The sequence below is a fragment of the Paramisgurnus dabryanus genome, chromosome 3 (assembly GCF_030506205.2).
Source record: "Paramisgurnus dabryanus chromosome 3, PD_genome_1.1, whole genome shotgun sequence".
In the NCBI taxonomy this organism is placed as follows: domain Eukaryota; kingdom Metazoa; phylum Chordata; class Actinopteri; order Cypriniformes; family Cobitidae; genus Paramisgurnus; species Paramisgurnus dabryanus.
Window position 1 is genome coordinate 23,666,732 of NC_133339.1, and position 21,168 is coordinate 23,687,899.

At 36.0% G+C, this 21,168-nt stretch overlaps 2 protein-coding genes across 2 annotated transcripts in view; both read left to right on the top strand.

The window, feature by feature from the left end:
* On the top strand, positions 1-1,602 carry hcrt (hypocretin (orexin) neuropeptide precursor). The gene is made up of 2 exons (XM_065281087.1): positions 1-128; positions 1,065-1,602. The coding sequence occupies exons 1-2, from the start codon at positions 111-113 to the stop codon at positions 1,494-1,496; spliced, it is 450 nt and encodes a 149-aa protein (XP_065137159.1). The 5' UTR covers positions 1-110; the 3' UTR covers positions 1,497-1,602.
* Positions 1,603-2,743: 1,141 nt separating this feature from the next.
* The window catches only part of kcnh4a (potassium voltage-gated channel, subfamily H (eag-related), member 4a), a 30,754-nt gene continuing 12,329 nt past the window's right edge, over positions 2,744-21,168 (top strand). The window contains exons 1-6 of the mRNA XM_065279838.2: positions 2,744-3,526; positions 16,646-16,879; positions 17,262-17,393; positions 17,490-17,614; positions 19,377-19,638; positions 20,562-20,719. Of these exons, the coding sequence (XP_065135910.1) occupies positions 3,451-3,526; positions 16,646-16,879; positions 17,262-17,393; positions 17,490-17,614; positions 19,377-19,638; positions 20,562-20,719 (987 nt within the window). The 5' untranslated portion in view covers positions 2,744-3,450. The remainder of the gene's footprint in view (positions 3,527-16,645; positions 16,880-17,261; positions 17,394-17,489; positions 17,615-19,376; positions 19,639-20,561; positions 20,720-21,168) is intronic.

Genomic DNA, 21,168 nt, shown 5'->3' on the forward strand with positions numbered 1-21,168 from the left:
ACCGAGTATAAAAACAAGGGTCCAAGCTCATTTGGAGGAAAGGGACCACTAAATTTGAACTCCATTAAACATTTGTCTACAACAAGACCAGGGTATCAGGTGTCAGGGATATGGACTGCACAGCCAAGGTAAGACCTATCAGACTGTTTTCTTTGGTAGTTTCTTTATTTATTGGAATGTATTTTAAATGTAGAAAAACTAGTTTGTTTTCTGTTTAACTGCAATGAAAAATAATGAAATATTTCAATGCTTTACTGAAGGGTTTTTAAGGGTAATATAGGGTTACATCTGGAGATACAATCTAATGTGCAATGATGCTGATTACATTAATTAATGCACGAAAATGTACAATCCAGATGTTTAACTTACTCTGTAAATTACCTCTCAAATTCATTTCAAACAGTCTTATTTTTTAAACGCTTAATTAAAAGTTAACTTTGAAAAATCTGTTTATTTTCACAACTTAAAAAATCTGAAAGTGTTGGTTTTATCTATTGGCTTGTAATATAATCTTTTTTGAAAAACAAGTTTGATTAAAAATGCTATATTTTTCAAAGGGGTGGTTTCCCGGACAGGGATTAGACCTTAGTTTAATTAAGAAATATAACTAGTTTTAACAAACATGCCTTACTAAACATTACTTGTATAAATTTCGAAGCAAAACAAAGGGCACGGATGTATTTTAAGATATGTCAGTGCAATTTTTTTTAAGTTTGGACAGCTCTTACATTTATTTTAGTCTAGGACTAGTCTCTAATCCCTGTCCGTGAAACCGCCCAAAATTTTATATATATCTATATATATAAATAATTGTATAGCCTATTATTTTTTATGTATAATGATGTTTTTTCCTTATTCCCACCGCCAAAAGGAAAATGTAAAATGTCATAATACTCTTGTTTAATAATTTCATTTTTTATGTAGGCTAATGTTTTTCTAATGGGCAAAACATAAGTTAAAAAAATGTAATTGTATTTTTTTAATAAAATGTAATCAACAAATAGGCTGCATTTTTGTTGTTTTGTTACTAACGTGTTTATTCATAATTTTACTCTTCACTGCAGAAAGTTCAGCTGCTGTTTCTCGTGGTGCTGCTAGTGCACGTGGCGCGTGAAGCCGAGGGCGTGGCCACCTGCTGCGCGCGAGGTTCCAGATCGTGCAAACTGTACGAGCTGCTGTGCCGCCCCGGTCGCAGGAACGACACGTACATGGTGGGTCACATCGGACGCTTCAATAACGATGCCGCGGCCGGGATTCTCACGCTTGGAAAACGCAAGGTGGGCGAGCGACGCGTTCAAGACCGCCTGCAGCAACTCCTGCACGGCTCGCGAAATCAAGCGGCGGGAATCCTGACGATGGGAAAAAGGTACGAGGACGACGGGCACAGAGAGACCACGAGCTCTCCCATGAGTCTCGGCCTCGAGCGCCCGCTGAAGTATCTGATGCCCACGGTACGAGAAGAGACTGTTTATGCGGACGCTTATGAAAAACGATGACAGTTGTGGCGTTTATAAATAAAAATGACCTGTGTCAGTGTGTTTTGTAAAATTGACATGCGCTTTCTCATTAATAAATCGACAACAAAAAGTAAACAAAATTGAATATGTTGATGTTGGTCAATTTATTAGAGGACACGTTAACTGTTTCATAAAATATAGCTGGTTATGTTTTTGTAGTGCGTTATGTTGTCGGTAGGTGGCAGGAGAGTAAAGTTTCTGCTTTTTATTGTTACTGAATTATAATGCATTTGTTATAATAACAGTTAATACTTAAAAATATTCAACAACACAAATATAACTATGGGAATAAGACTGTTACATATTTCATATCTTCAGTGCAATCCTATTTTGCCTAGATTTGTAAAATGTGTTTTATTTATCAAACATCTTCTTGATGTTTCATGCTGAGATGCTTTTTAAACGGTATTGAAGAAGTTTGCATAAATATATATGCAAAAAATATATACATATATATATATACACATACACAATGGTGTATTAGCTATTGTATTGGCCATTGTATTAACCAACATTTGAAATGCGTATGACAGCCTGCCCCAAAACCAAGTGACACAATTTGAGTAGATAAGTAGTGTTTTTCAATACTCGTGTCTAAATGCTGCCACCCACGCTAGCTGCTGCCACCCCTGCCAAGAAGTGCTGACCCTAAGCTGAAACCTTTCAGATTTCACCTCAGAGATCCACTTTGTGTGTTGTGTTATGTTGTGTTGTGTTGTGTGAGAGCGAGAGGTTGTCTTTGTCTGGTAATATATGTAAATATCCGCACAGCACAGATGGCTTGTCTGCTCTTCCTTTCACACATTCTCTCTCTCTCAATGGTATTCAGTTTCTGCTAATGCCACTGCCACTTTAAACCCACTTCAGCCCTTAAATCTCTTAATTTGTGGCTTTAGCACAAAGTACTGCTCCCATTGCAGTATCTATAACTGTCTCTTAGTCTCTAGAGAGATGAATGTGCTGTTATTATAGTTGAATGCAAATGTTTCTGCAGGCTTACAGACGGATTATGTCACAAACAAATACCACTGCGCACCAAATGCAGTCTAAAAACAAAATATGGGAATATGATGGCTTCTTCTTTATTAAACTTAAAAAAAACACAATATTTTCATGTGGTGTCGCAATGCTCCCACGTGTAGCCTATCAACAGTCGATGTTGTTTTAATGTTCTGCTGTGCTTCTAGGTTCTGAAAGAGAGAGTGGGTGAGAGGCATAGAGAGAAAGAGAGAGGATGGAAAGGAAACAGAGAGAAAGAGGGAGGGACAGAGGAGAGGAGAGATAGCAGTCAGAGGAGAGATGTAGTACAGATTGTGCACCTGACTGAGAGAGGATACAAGAAAAGGATACAGTGCATTTTTTGACCTCATATTAGGACTGCCCAAGATGCAAAGAAATAAATGGAATTGAAAAAGTGACAAGAAGTAAAAGAAGACAAATTGGATGAGAGGTAAAATTCAATTTTAAGCCAGATGAAGAAAAAAGATGAAACGTGTATACTGAAGTGCTGTTGAGAAATATCCAGCCCTTTATTGAAGAGAGTGCTAAAGAGCCCGAGGGACAGGGTGACATCCCAAACTGATGGGCTGCGAAACGTGATCACAGCATCGCCAAACTTAACCATCAGGGTGACAAGAATGCATCATTCCAAACTACAGTATCCGAACTCTGCTGAACATGCAGTGGTCTTTAAATCTGAAACTCGGAGGAAAATAGTGTGAATACTGCAGAAGGCATTGCTATAGTAGTTCTGATCTTAAGAAGCAGCAGTCGTCATTTCATCCGAACCAGACGCCAGGACACTTTGAACCTCGGACAGCATAACCTGGAACTGACAGAAATCTCACCCAGGGGTCCTTAATTGCCTCGATCTCCACTCTATCAGGCGCTCCCTTTATTGCTTCATGTGATGGATGTTTGAGGATCAGTCACTATGCCAGTGATGAAAGGGCTTCTGGCCCCTCAGAACACCTTTCTTGACACCATTGCCAAGCGTTTTGATGGCACACGTGAGTATTTCAGATAATTTGGTCTGGGAGTAAAGAATAGACCTTGTACTGCTTTACACTATACATTTCTTCAAAGTAAAAGGTTTTTTCATAGAAGGTAAAAAATAGGGGAAAGGGGGTTGGAAAAAAGGGTTCTTGCAGTGATGCTATAGAAAAACCATTTTGGTTCACAAAGAGCCGTTCAGTCAAAGGTTCTTAAAAGATCCATCTCTTTCTAACCTTTTTAAAAAAGTTTATACACTACAAAGCGCTTTGTGTTAAATGTTCTTTATAAAAGCATTTTGTGACCCTTGACTACAAAATTAAACTTAAAAAAATGTACCTAATAATGATAAAAAAACATTAGGATATTAAGTAAAGATCATGTTCCATTGAACATTTTTTACCATAAATATAGCAAACATTTATTTATCATTGATCATATGTGTTGCGAAGGACTTCAGTTGGACAACTTTAAAGGTGTGTTTTTGAATAATTAAATTTTTGGCACCCTCAGATTCCAGATTTTTAAATTGTTGTATAGTTGACCAAATATTGTCATATCCTAACAAACCATACATCTATGGAAAACTTATTCAACTTTCAGATTTCTAAAAATTGACTGGTTTTGTGGTCCAGGGTCACTTATGAAAAGTCCAACAAAGAACCTTCCCAGCAAGCATTTTTTGGCTAAATCAAGGCAAAATCTGGGCTGTCAGTGAAAGTCTAATAGACGTCTAACCATAGCCCAAGAATAGATGATGCATATACACTGCAAAAAATGACTTTCTTACTTAGTATTTTTGTCTTGTTTTCAATAGAAATATCTAAAAATTCTTAAATTAAGGTGTTTTTTCTTGATGAGCAAAACGACCTAAGTAAATAAGTCTAGTTTAAGACAAATAATATACAATTTAAGTGAAATTGTCCTTAAAACAAGCAAAATTATCTGCCAATGGGGTGAGAAAAAAATTGTTAAATAAGATTTCTTTTTTCTGAAACACTTAATTCAAGTAAATTTTCTCACCCCATTGGCAGATATTTTTTGCTTGTTTTAAGCATAAATTCACTTAAATTGTATATTTCTTGTCTAAAAACGAGTATTATTTTCTTATGTCATTTTGCTCTTCAAGAAAATACATCTTGATTTAAGAATTTTTAGATATTTCTACTGAAAACAAGACAAAAATACTAGGTAAGAAAGTCATTTTTTGCAGTGTACGCTTAGAACATGTAAAAGAAATGAAAGGAAACACCTGCTGAACTGTTACATAATGAAATATTGTACATCTCGCAAGTTATTTTGGCAAAAACTGCATGTTACCAAATTCAAGATTATTTAGGGTAGAAGTGGGTTACTCATATAGCCGGACTATATTGAGTCTATAGTTAGCCTTGGTTATTGCTTGCTTTATTTTTAAGAGTGCATAAAAGAAATCAAATTAGCAGTTTGTAATGTTTCAGGTTTATATTTGTGACCCAGACTGTGAAAACCCATCTAAAGTGTTTTTTCTATTGATTTACGGTTTTCTACATAAAGTCATCCTATATAATGTAAAGAACATTTTGTGAAAATATAACCTTAATATTGACTGAGTAAGTCAAAGTGAAATCTCAAAATTAGATTGAGACATGAGCCTGGATTTCACAGACACGGTCACATTTATTGAGATTTTTTGTGACATAACAGCCTAATTCTGAATTAATGAGTTATTTTATGAGCATATTTCATTGTGCGTGTATACAGTAGCTATTCTCATGACTAAGTTTATAAAGCAAGGAAATGTATCTAAAGATGCGTACACTCTAAAAAACAAACGGTGCTATATAGCACCAAAACAGTTGCTTTGGATCGTAACGATAGAAGAACCATTTTTAGTGCCATATAGCACCGGTGAAGAACCAGTGAAGCACCAGTGAAGCACCAGTGAAGCACCTGTGTAGAACCATATAGTGCTATGTAGAACCATATGTGGTGCTATATGGCCCCTATATGGTTCTACACTGGTGCTTCACTGGTGCTTCACTGGTGCTTCACTGGTTCTTCACCGGTGCTATATGGCACTAAAATGGTTCTTCTATCGTTACGATCCAAAGCAATTGTTTTGGTGCTATATAGCACCGTTTGTTTTTTTAGAGTGTATCTAAAGATGCTGCCTTGGATAAAAAGTGAAATTTTGACACTCTGTGGTTAAGAAGAGTGATCGTGATCTGTTTGTATCCTCCTATGGGAATTTTTATAATCACATACATTATGTCAGAATATGTTTATCTGAACATCTTGTGTTCTGAAACTAGTGGAGACCTCTTGCTGCGTGTGTTTAAATCATAGTTGAATTGATTGTTTGTGTGTGAGTGCATAGAAAAGCTGCTTGTAAAGACCCATAAGTGTTATTCATTATAAGAACACAGCTCACTGTTCAGTAGCGTAGGAGTTTAACTGTGTAATTCGGTTCAAGTACAGTGAAAAGGCAAAGATTGAGAGGGATTGTTTGCCCCTGTACCTGCCATGATATCTGCTTAGAGAACTCAGAGTACTGAAGCTTGTGATGACTAAGCCATGAGTTTGTTCAAGCTGCATTTTGTTGCAAATTGAAAGTCATTAGCAAAATAAAGACTGATCTGTTAATACTGCTCATTAGATACATTGTGTTATTTAGCACTGTATCGTGAATCTTTATTTTACATTTGGTGGATACTTAAATTCAATGTGTCTTGTATATTTGTTTTGCTTGTGGGAATCAATCTTATCTCTCTTGACAATGCTAGCAAGATGCAATTGACCTACAGGAACCTGTATGGATCTGTTCCATACAGGTTTTGTTCTAACAAGAGCTTACTGCCTTTCAACCAGCCCTGATATCACATGTCATACAGTATGTAGCATCTGGTGTAAGTCCGCTTCCTGATTGGTCTTTAAGGAGACTGCTAATTGGCTCTCTGGAGAGTTTGTTTTTCACCTTTTCACCAGTCGTCTGTGATGAGCCTATTAAAACAAACCAAAGAAATACATGCTAGTGACAGCGGCAACACAACAACTGCTAATGGTAATGCAGTAATAACATTGTCTGAAATCGTCGTATCTTGAATCTCCCCTACAGGTAGCTGCGTTTGCTTTTGTTCTTGATGAATCATTGTTGCTTTTAGACAGCCATAAGATCAAATGGAAACTTTTTTCTTGGAAACAAGAGTCATTCTACGAAACGGGTGCCATTTGGGTCAGCAATGTTTGATGAGATGCAAAAGTCACAAAGGATGTCCTAAAGTGTGTTTTTAAAGCTTAAAGTTATTTATTAAAGTGTCCTTATTAATATGATATGTGACAAAATACGATTCTTAAATATTAATATACTATTTTTATAATTTTTTCATAAGTACATACACATTTACAAATGTCCGTTTTGACCAACAAGAAATTTGCATCTAAAATATGACCAAATAAGTTTTTTACACATTTATTGTTTTCAGAAGGAAATAAGATAAATGTATTCAAAATATATTTTCTGTAAATATTTAAATAAACCTTATTTTTTGTTTGACTTACCACCCCATCACATCAGCTTGTTTTGTCTATAAATAATGAACTACTGCTTTAAATTACATCACAAATTGGAAATAATATAATTTTAGCCTTGAGGTCATCAAAAACAAAAGCAGACGAGTACTGACATTTTATAAACTGATGTTTATTTGTTGCTTTTATATGATCTATCAAACTCAAACCAACCACTCCATTACGCAAATTGATATAATCTTAAAATATGATTTTTTTTACATTATTAATGCAGAGAAAGTTATATTTCAGATGGAATGCATGCATGCTAGTTGAGGAACTTGACCACATTAAAGATCTACAGCCATTTGGATGACATTTACCACCATGTCACATGTATTATTGTAACATGGTGGCAATTATCTGACTAAGTAGACGTTATCTGACTAAGCTTGCACTATTTAATGTGCATGTCTGGTGTACGATACCCCCGAGTTGCTACGTAACGTTTCTCATCCGGTGTGCGACCCCCTTAAGTCTCATTAGGCATGCCTTTTTGATTTTGATGTCACACTGATAAATCCCCGCCCATTGCCACTGAATGACACTCCTGCATTGCCATAGTTTCTCTCTTCAGTGAGTTGTAAATTGTTTGCCATTTTCTCAGCCCTTCTCTGTGAAACTAGATATATTTTAGCCGAAATCACTCACTTTCTCTTTTGTTAAGGGAGTTGGGAGCAGTAGCTAATTTGAATTTAAAGGTACACACATGAAAACAGCGTGTTTTTGCTTCATCCCAAATAGGGGAGTTTTGGTCACATGCTATAACAAATAATCTGTGGGGTATTTTAAGCTGAAACTTTACAGACACATTTTAGACACCCCTAAGACTTATATTACATCTTGTAAAAATTTACACTGTAAAAATACTTTGCTGCCTTAAAATCTCTGTTGACATGACTTGTAAATCTGAGTTGATTTAACAAAAAATTTTAAGGCAGCAAAGTATTTTTTTACAGTGTACATAATATGTGCCCTTTAATGTTTCCCATTGTAAAGTTTAAAACCGGCATTTCATATAGAGAAATATTTTGTTCATACAGACTGATCTCAAGGAAATTCGTGTTATAGTCACGCAAAATTGTATTAATTTATTTGTGTCCATGGCATGAAATTCAACTTTTTTGTCTTTTTCGTGACACTTGCACAAATTTCTATAAATAGTTTCTCGTGTCCGTGGCACAGATTTCTTTTTAGTTTCATTTTATGTACTGTTTTCTCGTTGTTTTTTCCCATTTTCTTACCATTGTCGCTTGGGTGTTGGGGTTACAATTACTTTCTGTTACATTTTTAGACATCCTAACCCAAACCCCAATTCTAACCCCAACTCCAGATGAGAATAGTTTAAAAGTGGAAGAAAATCATATAGAAACCAAAACATAAAATTACATCCTAACCCAAACCCCAAATCTAACCCCAACCCCAAGCGACAATGATTTAAAATAGGAAAAAAATGAAAAAACAATAGATAAAATGACACAAAAAGAAAGTCGTGCCACGGACACGAGAAACAATTTATAAAAATTCGAAAAAGATATTTGTGCTCAAGGCACAATAGCTGAATTTCGTGCCACACAAATAAATTAATACAATTTTGCATGACTATAACACGACTTTCCATGATGTCGTGCGTTCATACCACCCTGTCACAGTAAACGACACCATCACATCACCCTGCCACAGGATCATTTTGTTTAAAGTTTATGGAAAGGATATGAAATGTTATATAAATTAAGGTTCTTGTTGTATGGACTAAATACCATATCAGTTGAATCAGTTTTTTTTTATTAAAAATATAAGAACAATTCAAATAAATTAAATTACAGACTTTTTATTAAGTGTTTCCAAAAAAATTACATTTTACTGTTAGGAAAACATTAGATATAAAAATCTATTTCTTGTTTCTTGTCTCACGACATATAAAAATATAAATCAGAAAAAAATAGTATAAACCAATATATAAGTGACATTCTAATGCAAGCACCAAATCTAACGCTAAACCGAAGATATAATAGTTTAAAAATAGGAAAAAGCAGAGTAACCAATACGTGATAATCACACGAAAACAGGAATCCGTTATTCGATCACAAAAAAAGAATCAAAAAATTATGTGACTATATCACAAAACTGAGACTGGGTAGCAGATATTGTCTGTAGCAGGGTGGTTCAAGAAAACCTTGTTTTAAAAACATGATATTAATTAGGATTGTGTGCCTGAGGTGAGAAAATCTGTTTTCTTGGAGGATTAGCATATTGTTCAATTTGTATGTTATTAAAAAAAAAGTGTTCTTAATGAAAATGTTGAAAATTCTAAAGTGGAAATGGCACCCGTTTCACAAATCAAATCAAGAAACACATGAGAAATCTACAGTTAAATTCATTAAAGACCAAGTTATTTAGACTGCACTGTCAACACACAGTACTGTGCAGCTCTGTTCTCTTACTGTACTGCATGTAAATTGTTTCATGTTTTATTTTTACTAAGGACATTGTGTCAGTAAGAGCAGCCTGTGAGCAATAAAGCGTTTCACTGAGATGGAACGTGAAATTAAAATCTCAATCTCACCCTGTGAATGCTCTTCAACCAAAGTAATGTCCTTAACTCTTTGCACAGCCAATCATATGAATCATTCAACCTGCTGTTCTGAGAGACAGATTTTCACACCATGAAATGTCACGCTGACCATTTGCTCTATCACTTTTAGAAACGACCTCCTAATATCGTGTCACACCGTCCCCAGCATCACTAAAATAAGTGTCAGTATGTGCATGTGTGAGTGACAGACATGACGCCTAACGTGTACTTTATCAAAAATTGGGATTTTAACAGAGTGATGTTTTTCAGCGTGTGCCTTTTTAAAACTGTTATTACTGTAATTTAGCAATATCACAGATTGTGCTATGTTCTGAATTCCAGCATGGCTGTAATTTGACCTCATGTTTACTTGCTTTCCATTGACTCACCTTAGACTGAATAGGCGTTTTTGTTTAATCATCCTTTGAGTATGCTATAACGCTATTAAACCAATTATGTATATTATGTCTATTGCGAAAAAATCTGATTCAGTAATTCAGTTAAATGCAGAATTTGCACAAAACCAAAGGGCTACATTTCACATTTTTAAAAAGAGGCATTTTAAAGGTTTTTGATGATTATTCAGTTGCATTCAAACCCAGAGAAAATATTTTACTCATAATGTGGATGGATGAGTTAATTTGTGTCACATATTTTCAGGTAACCTTGAGACTCTCTGTCTATTCGTGTACTGTATGTACAGTTGGTTAACCATACAATATAGCATCCTAGTTGGTGTTACCTTAGCAATGAAATTCTTGAGCCGCATATTGTCTAGCATTTTTAGCAGCTTTGCTTCGGCAATTACGGTCTAGCTTAACAAGTGTCGTACAGTATTTTCCATTGTTGTGTTTGGGTGTACTGTGTGTACATTAGTCACTTGAAAAATGCGCAAATGTCAGATCAAGTATTTTAACAATCCTATTTCGTCTACATTTTCCTATCGATCACAATAAAATGAACTTGTTTTCACGATCCCTTTTAAAAATAAACCATAGTCACAGTTTCCTGGAAACCTCAGCCACAGAAATAAGCACATTGACATATGTTTTTTTCCTTTTTATATATTTCCATAGCAACTGGATACCAAGAACATCTTGTCTTAATACCACAGCATGTAATAATAGTCTTTGTGTTTGTCTGTCAGTACAGTATCATCTCACTATATTTGAAAGCTAATACTGTCAAAACAATTGGCTGTTGTGACATTAACAGTTGTTCTTGGAGGAACCCACAACATTAACAGTTGTGTGTATTTGAATGCACTGGTTGGGAGAGATATGCCCACTAAACACACAGTTCATGCACATCGTAAAACTAGTTTATCTTTATCATTTACTTTTTCACTTTATAAGGATGAATTATCTTATATATACAGTAATATCCAATGTTGTCAACAAAATTTCAGTTAGAAATGCTAAAGAACTAAAAAGGTAGCTGAAGCAAAATATTATAAAAAAAGTATATATTTTTTAATTATTATAATCTCCTTTTTGTTTTTATTTGTTGAAACGTTCTTTTGGTGTAAATAATTATTTTAAAGGGAAATGTTTCAATACAAAGCCAAATGCTTTGATATAGTTTTATTTTTTTATAGTTTTTTTTTAATATATTGCTACTGTATACATTCTAAAAATAGCACAGTGCTAAATAGCACTAAAAGTGGTTCACTGGCTCGTAATCATAGAGAAACCATTTTAAGTGCTTTATACTGTAGCACCTATGTAGCACCTGTGTAGAACCATATTGTGCTATATAGAACCATAGTGGGGCTATATCACCCCCGGATGGTTCTTTATAGGTGCTATATAGGACTAAAAATGGTTTCCCTATGATTTTGAGCTTTTAGTGCTATTTAGCACTTTTTTTTAGAGTGTAGCTCAGTGGTAGAGCATTGCATTAGCAGTGCAAAAGTAATGGTTTCGAACCCAGAGGATTCACATAAAAAAGTATACCTTTTAATGCAATGCTTTTTCGATAAAAGCATCTGCCAATTGCATAAATGCAAATAGTTTTAGATCTACAGTAGCATATCCAACCACAGGTCAGCTTTCCAAAATTATAGTAGGCATACCTACCAAATAATTATTTAAATTAGGAAAAATGTTATGGACCCTGGACCACAAAACTAGTCATACACTCTAAAAACAAATGGTGCTATAAAACACCATAAGTGGTTCTTTGCTCGTAATCATAGAAGAACCGTTTTTAGTGCCATATAGCACCGGTGAAGCACCTGTGTAGAACCATATGGGGGCCATATAGCACCACTATAGCACCAAATATGGTTCTACATGGGACTATGTGGCTCTACACAGGTGCTTCACTGGTGCTATATGGCACTAAAAACGGTTCTTCTATGATTACGAGCAAAGAACCACTTTTATAGCACCATTTTTTTTTTTTTAGAGTGTACAGGGGTCACATTGTAGCAATAGCCAACAATACATTGTATAGGTCAAAATTATCGATTTTAATGCCAAAAACCATTGGCATATTAAGTAAAGATCATTTTCCATGAAGATATTTTGTAAATTTTCTTACGTAAAATATATCAAAAAATGTATTTCTCATTAGTAATATGTATTGCTAAGGAATTTAAAGATGTTTTTCTAAATATAAATTTTTTGCACCCTCAGAATTGCACCCTAAATTTAAAAAATTGACCCTTATGACTGGTTTTGTGGTCCAGGGAATGGAATGCATATGCATGAGCTAAAGCCTGAATAGTTTTTGTGCCGCCACTGGGTTCTGTTTAAAATAATAAAAACAGGTGTTTTTTATACTGCAATGTCTGAATTTGACCTTTTTTGGGCTTGATGTGGCTCTACGGGATGATAATAGGCATGCTTTTGTTTTTATTTCTAGAGTAACACGCAACATTCCTACTATCTTATCTGATACCATAGACAGATTTCAGCCGGTGATAATGATAAACACTAAACATGGTCAGACATACAAATTGATCTGAATATTTATATATCAGTTTATTCCTGCACAAGCAACATCAAGGTCATGGGTTCGACCGATCGCAAACTAATAAACTGCACCTTGAATGTACCTAATGCACACAGAAATACTTAAAGCTAAAAAAAACTCAAAGCATCTGTGTTAAAAGCATTCGCCCACAGTCAGTTAAGTGTACGAAATACGAGCCGCCCAAAACATTTTATTTGCTCATTTGGGAACATAAATTGCTTCATTCTCTATTACAGTCATTTATTTGTTTGTTCTTTAAATGAGTAGCACAGACACAGGCTCTCCCTGCGGGGTGTGCTGTGTACAGAGGTTCATGTTGAGACCGGCGGATCAGGGATCACTTCATTTAGTTTCTGCAACCTATTGATTCATCCACAAAGAAAGAGAAAATAGAGATGGGGTGAACAATTGAACAGATGGATGGATGAAATATATTGTGGGAGACATTAATTAGGGTGATGTGTAATATGTAATATGATACTGGTCACTTGCATGTTTTGCCTTGTTTAGTGATGGATTTCCATAAGGATGCAATTATCAAAAGGGAAAAAAATGAAATGAAAATCATTTACTCACCCTCATGTTGTTGTAAACCAGTGTAAGTTTCTTTCTACTGACAAAGGTGAGTAAATGATGACAGAATTGTCATTTTTGGGTGAACTATCCCTTTAATCTATTAAATGACTGACCGAACGGAGTCTGGGATGACTGTAACAATATCAATTTTGTGTTTAAAGAGAGGAGGATTAGGTCATTTTATAGTGATTTATTGTGTTGGGAGCTGTTTAATTGTGACCAATTGACTGATGGGAGTGTGGGCTGCCAGCTTCTGGTCCAATTAGTTAAGATTGATATATTTAGAAGGAGCCTCAGGCCACCATAAGACTCTACTGTATAACATATAGAGTACACAGACACCCACAGTCAATCTTATATAATCTCTCCCCCTGCACAACTTAGGTGAAACGAATAACACGTTGCCATGGAAACTGTACACAGTTCCTTTAGTTTTTAACCAGTGATCCAAAGCATTAGGAATAAAACAGGAAGCCTATAATTAGCATGTTAATGAGTCTTACTAAAAGAGAGAGAGAGAGAGGGAGGGAGAGGAAGAGCACTGTAAAAAATCCAACTCCGAAATGTTCTCAGAACAAAGCAATAAAGTAAGACGAACAAAGATTTTCGTGGGGGGTCAGTTTATTATTTTGTGTATATTGAATAGGACTAGTCTGAACACTTTCTTAACAATGTTACATTAAACAAAGGTTTGAAAGTTCCCAGCGTGCACTTTGGCAATTTGGTGGTCGTTTTTTTAAGCTCTTTTACTGTTTGCTGGCTTTATTTATGCTATTGTTGTTGTTGAGTTCATTCTTATGATTTGCATATAAATACCACGCCAAATTCCAGTTTTGCGTTTATATAACATGGAAGTCCTTCCCGTTCACTTAATACAGCACATCTTTTCATGTCGTTTCATACACTCACCTAAATTATTATTAGGAACACCATACTAATACTGTGTTTGACCCCCTTTCGCCTTCAGAACTGCCTTAATTCTACGTGGCATTGATTCAACAAGGTGCTGAAAGCAATGTTGGCCCATATTGATATGATAGCATCTTGCAGTTGATGAAGATTTGTGGGATGCACATCCAGGGCACGAAGCTCCCGTTCCACCACATCCCAAATATGCTCTATTGGGTTGAGATCTGGTGACTGTGGGGGGCATTTTAGTACAGTGAACTCATTGTCATGTTCAAGAAACCAATTTGAAATGATTCGAGCTTTGTGACATGGTGCATTATCCTGCTGGAAGTAGCCATCAGAGGATGGGTACATGGTGGTCATAAAGGGATGGACATGGTCAGAAACAATGCTCAGCTAGGCCGTGTTATTTAAACGATGCCCAGTTGGCACTAAGGGACCTAAAGTGTGCCAAGAAAACATCCCTCACACCATTACACCACCACCACCAGCCTGCACAGTGGTAACAAGGCATGATGGATCCATGTTCTCATTCTGTTTACGCCAAATTCTGACTCTGAATGTCTCAACAGAAATCGAGACTCATCAGACCAGGCAACATTTTTCCAGTCTTCAACTGTCCAATTTTGGTGAGCCTGTGCGAATTGTAGCCTCTTTTTCCTATTTGTAGTGGAGATGAGTGGTACCCGGTGGGGTCTTCTGCTGTTGTAGCCCATCCGCCTCAAGGTTGTGCGTGTTGTGGCTTCACAAATGCTTTGCTGCATACCTCGGTCGTAACGAGTGGTTATTTCAGTCAAAGTTGCTCTTCTATCAGCTTGAATCAGTCGGCCCATTCTCCTCTGACCTCTAGCATTAACAAGGCATTTTCGCCCACAGGACTGCCGCATACTGGATGTGTTTTCCCTTTTCACACCATTCTTTGTAAACCCTAGAAATGGTTGTGTGTGAAAATCCCAGTAACTGAGCATATTGTGAAATACTCAGACTGGCCTGTCTGGTACCAACAACCATGCCACGCTCAAAATTGCTTAAATAACCTTTCTTTCCATTCTGACATTCAGTTTGGAGTTCAGGAGATTGTCTTGACCAGGACCACACCCCCCTAAATGCGTTGAAGAAATTGCCATGCAATTGGTTGATTATATAATTGCATTAATGAGAAATTGAACAGGTGTTCCTAATAATCCTTTAGCTGAGTGTATATGAAGAGTTTGGTTCCAAAACGCAATAAATCAATTTTGACAAAATTCGGAAAAAATGTGTTTTCTATACCAAGAAAGTGACAAGATGAAAACTACTATTTTTTGTTACACAATTTCATATAGCATCTTTAGGTTATAAAAACATAAAAAATTCAAATCCATAACTTGATTTTCAAAGATTTATTATAAAAACAAATTATTTTTTCCAAAAAATGCAATAAAGGTTTTTTTTCAAAATTCTATAAATCTATTCAATCAATGTATAAATGTGCATTAATTTTTGTCATTTTATATTCATTTAGTTGAACAGTTGTACACACTGATTAAAAAAAATAAACATTAATGGCATTAATCAAAACTTTGTCATATTAGGAACACTGTCATTGCTGCGCGGTTATACTTGATGTCGTCGCTTAACATTTTTCACAGCGATCAGCTTTGATTCTCATTGACTTTGAGTAAAATTATGGAAAGTTTTTCAAAAGAAAATGTGTTAGCACGAGAGAAGCTAGATGCTGTCGGGAGAACAAGCGATCGTCTCCCGAGTGCCTCTCGTGTAAATTATTAGATGTTGATGACTTACGTTTCTTTCCCGTCATAGAAAACCACCACAGGTTTACCAATGCTATTAAAGTATTATTTTGTTTGTGTTTGTTTGTTGATTACGAAGTACAAAGGAAAACTAGGACTCTGTGTACTCAATGCGCCGCCATTGTTTGTTTACATTGCGGGGAATGGTGTGCTGTAATTTGTGGAGCGGATTTATTGCATTCTGTAGAAAAGGAGGAGTGGCGTTTATTGCGTTTTGGGAAAAAAGGGAGAAAGGATGACAGAATAACACAGCCGATATTGGATTTTGCATAAAATTAAGAATTTACTTTTAAATACTGACCTGATATGATACTGATTTTGGCAGTAACTAATTTTTTTCAAAAATGGCGTTTATTGCGTTTTGGAACCAAACTCTTCATATATTAAATGACATCCTAAAGCAAATCCCAAATCTAACCCCAAACTTAAGCAACATAGTTTAAAAACAGAATAAAATTGAGAAACCAATAAATTAAACGACATGAAAAGCTGTGCCATATAAGTGAACAGAAAGGACTGCCGAATCATATGCACACAAAATTTGGCTCATGTATTGCATGACTTTTCACACTGCATGCTATTTATACACATTTCATGAGAATAGGTTGTATTGTTGTTGTTATCTGCCTTCTGCATGATGTAAGTGAATGGTCTGAATTTACTACTCCTATTTTTGAAAGCAAAGTGAATGACTTGTAATAAATATTGCTTGTTAAATTTTATTTCTTTTATGTGTCTATGTTTGGTTTTTACAGACAGTAACTTCCTGCTGGGCAATGCGCAGGGGAATCGAGGCTACCCCATTGTGTACTGTTCAGATGGCTTCTGTGACCTTACCGGGTTTTCACGCACCGAGGTGATGAAGAAGACGTGCACGTGTCACTTCCTGCATGGACAGGAAACAAGTGAGAGAGTGACCCAACAGGTGGAAAAAACTTTGGAAGGACAGAGAGAGTTCCAGACAGAAGTGCGATATTACAGGAAGAATGGTTAGTTAACCACTGAGCAACTGCCAACCAAAAGCAGTGCTTTATTAAGTTTGACAAAATGAAACTGAGGGAAGTCGAAATTTTGTAATGTACTCACTCTCATGTTTCATACAGTGAAAGTAAATGGTGACCAATATCATGCAGGTATGAAACAACATGAGGGTGAAAAACAATTCCGAAATGTTCAGTTTTAGGTGAACCTGTCCTTTAATGTGTCAGCTTGGTCACATTGTGTTCTGCATGAAAGAACTGCTTTTATTTCAAATGAGAAAAAGATATTTGTATTCATGTGACACATTCTCAACTTACTCAGCGACCTGTTAATTAAAAAGCAGACTGATGGCATTTAAAAGCATTCATGGTTTACCTTCTTTGGCTCCAGGAACCCCATTCTGGTGTCTGCTGGATATCGTGCCTATTAAAAATGAAAAAGGAGAAGTGGTTCTTTTTCTCTTGTCCTTTAAAAATATCACTGACTCATATGGCAAATCGCGTCCCAGCTCCAACACAGAAGGTATGTGAGCCGATTATAATGATCTTTTTGCAGATTTAACATATGTTATTTTGATAGTTTATGTATTTTTATCAAAATTTTGTGCTATTGTGTCAGACGATGGAACTCAAAGCAGGAAGTCCGATCGAACCCATCTGAGTCAAGCTCGTGAAACAGGCCGTAGCGTTCTGTACCACCTAACCTGTCAGTTTACCAATAGAAGTAAAAGGAAACTACCAAATGTAAGTACATATGAAACTGAAACAGATATTATAATAGTATATTGTATAGTATAGTATTTATTATACAGATAGTATAATAAATAGTATTCGAAATGCTATTACATACGCTCAGGCCATATTATGACTAGGCAAATTAGGCACCAAAGCTTTTATGCCGCCGTATGTTTTCATTTGTTTCCAATGAAAAACTGAGCGACGAGAGTTGAAAAATATTAAACACTAGGGGAAAAGCTACATCAGTTCTCACACAGCCATCCAATCACAGTGGAGGAGGGGTGGGACAAACATCACAACAACCAACCGGCGCATCGTTCAACAACTGATAAACAAAGCAAAGGTATCATAGCAACCAAAGCTCTTAGATCAGTGGTTCTCAAACTGGAGGCCGTGGCCCCCTGGGGGGCCCTGAAATGGTGCCAGGTGGGCCCCGGTTTAATAACATTTTATAAAATGTATTAATTGAACATAAATTCTGTGTAATTAAATGTAAAAAAAAATAAGGCTACTAATCAATACTACATTTAATAATTTCCTATGTTTTGTTTAATTAAAATTTTTGGAATGTTTTATATCATAAATTTTCTTTGGGGTGGCCTTGAAGGGATGCAATGTATACAAGGGGGGCCGCACGCCGAAAAAGTTTGCAAACCACTGGCTTAGATGATAAAAGCTGTCAGTCGGCGTTCGCCTGACGTTTTCAGACGCTTTTAAAAGCTTTGGTGTGCACACTCCCTTACGGCTTATGGTACATTTACATTGGACGGTAGCAGTAACGCTTGATGAATGGCTTGTCTGAAGCGTGGCCAACAGCCTAGCACAGTGGCCGCATGCTCTGGTGTCCCATAAATGTGATTGGCTGGTTTTGCCTAGGTTATTTGATTGGCTGACGCACGCATTGCCACTTGAAAGTTAAGAAATGTTCAACGTCTGCTGCGAGCAACGACAGTGACGCGGCACCGACGGATCGACAATTCAATTTGGCAATGCATGACGTCACCCATTAAAAGTGAATGGGAAGTGTTAAAGCTTACGCCCATGTGTATGTACAGTTAAAGTTGCAATAAAATGGAAGTAGCAATTGTCTTATTTTCCCAATCGTGGCATACTTCCAAAGTAAAACGGCTTCTGAAATGAAAAAGGTAGGGCTGGACTTAAATTCGTCTATCAAGAATTGATTGGAAGGTAAATTATTTTTTTATTTCAATTTTATTGTGACTTTAATAAACTAATAGGATATTTTAATAACTTTTAATATCTGTGTTGATCTTCCAGTGATGCATAAAACAGCTTGTTCTCTGACCTGTCAACAATCGCATCTAATTTAATATTATTTCAGCCCTGCCTTTTCACAGCCAGTGTTAAATGTTCCTGCACGTTCTCTGAATGTTTCACACCTTTTCATACGTTTTTTCTGAATGCTACAGGTGCAGAATGAGTGAGCATTCACATCTACAGCACTTAAAATGCAATAGTAAACGTGAATCAAACACCTTTTCATTTATTGCAGGTGTCTTTAGGGATAATAACTAGGCAGACATTTAAGCAGGAGCACATCTTCAAGCATACACCAGTTTAAATGCCAAGCAAGCGATGTGTGACATCACAGCAGTCACTTCCAAAACTCCATTCACCTTTAGAAATCTGCTGGTTTTGTGAAGATGGGTGCTGAAAAGTTTTAGATCAGTGACTTTTGTTCTCTTTTGTTGTTCATGCGGTAATGCTGCAAAGCACAACTCATCTCTTTTTTTCTTATTTTTGGCAGCATGTTTTTTCACAGCCGACGCTACCAGAATACAAGGTGGCTTCGGTTCAGAAGTCCCGTTTCATCTTGCTTCATTACAGCGTGTGCAAAGCATTGTGGGATTGGTTGATCCTACTCGCAACATTCTACGTTGCCGTAACTGTCCCCTACAACGTCTGCTTCTCTGGCCCTGACAACAGTGAACATGACAACCCAGACTGTAACTCCGCCTCCAGAACCACCCTCGCCAGCGACATAGCTGTGGAGATGCTCTTCATCCTTGGTATGTGCCACAATTTGTTACAAATGACAGTGCACTAAAGCTATATGTTTGATCCGTGGGGATTTGAACCTATGACCTTGGAATTGCAAGCATTTTACAATTGTGTTAGCCAAGTCACCCATTTTTCTTTCCCTTTTCTTCTGTTTTTGCTTCATTTGCTGTTCCATTTTTAAATCGTGTTAACTTCTAAGCAGCTGTCAGGGTTCAAAATATGTTAGTGAGGTGATAATCACACCCACATCTTTTACTCACACCACCTATTTTTAAGGAGCTTTTGTGCACACACACACTCCTGGTGGAATGTGGATTTTGTACATGCCGAAATGTCTTTTCAGTAATAAGGTACAGACGCCCCACTGTGACAGTAATTTAATAAATCCAATGCCCCACACAGATGTTAAATAACTGGTTGATGGGACTAAATGTACCATGTAATTATTATTGAGGATTATGAGGGACAGGAGGCATGAATATTCATGAAAGTCCAGTATACTTCATTACAACTATGTTTTCAATATTCATATGCATGGTTAATATTTGTCTTTGATTTCAAATCAGCCTGCTTAAAGTCGACAGTACTCTGGCCAATAAAATTATAACCCTTATAACTGGTTTTGTGGTCCAGGGTCACATATGTAAGCATGTCTGTGAAATCCAGGCTAACATCTTGCTATTTATTTATGAGATTTGGAGCATTCAATTTAGATTTCACTTTAATTTCAATCTTTGACATGATCTTTATTAAAGATATCAAGGTTATTCACAGAAAATTCTATACATTATGTAAGATGATTTATTTTATGTAGAAAGCACTAGATAGGATAGGTTTCCATCTGAAGGGTCACGTATTTCTACAGCAAAATGGCTATATACGAATATTGCATGTGTTAGCTGAATGCTTACAGTGTTGATTATTTCCATAGACATCATCCTGAATTTTCGAACCACCTACGTTGGGCCCGCAGGTCAGGTGGTTTATGATTGCCGCTCCATCTGTCTGCACTATTGTACAACCTGGTTCATCCTGGATCTCATCGCTGCATTGCCATTTGACCTGCTCTATTTATTCAACATCTCAGTGGTGAGTTATTTTAAAGCTTTAAATACACAATTCAGTTTTCCCATATGGCAAGAAATATATATTTTAAAATATATTTTAAAATATACAAAAATGGCCAAAATATAAATTTGTTGAAATATATTTTGGAATATGTTTACAGAAATATATTTTTCACTGATATAATTTTTAGCCATTTTTGTATATTTTGAAATATATTTTATGGCATGGGAAAAAGTAAATACATTTTAAAGCATTAAAAAATATATTTAGCCCTCCAAGGAAATATATTCCCGTCACATTGACAGAAAAACTTTGTTTATGTTACGAACCTGTAAACACAACAGTTTTAAAAAGGTTAAAATTAAATATACGTTCGACTTCAAAAATAAACTTTATAAAAATTCACTTGTATTTACCATATATTTAGGCAAAAAAAAAAAAGTTTTTTTCCATACGAGATGTAAAATTAG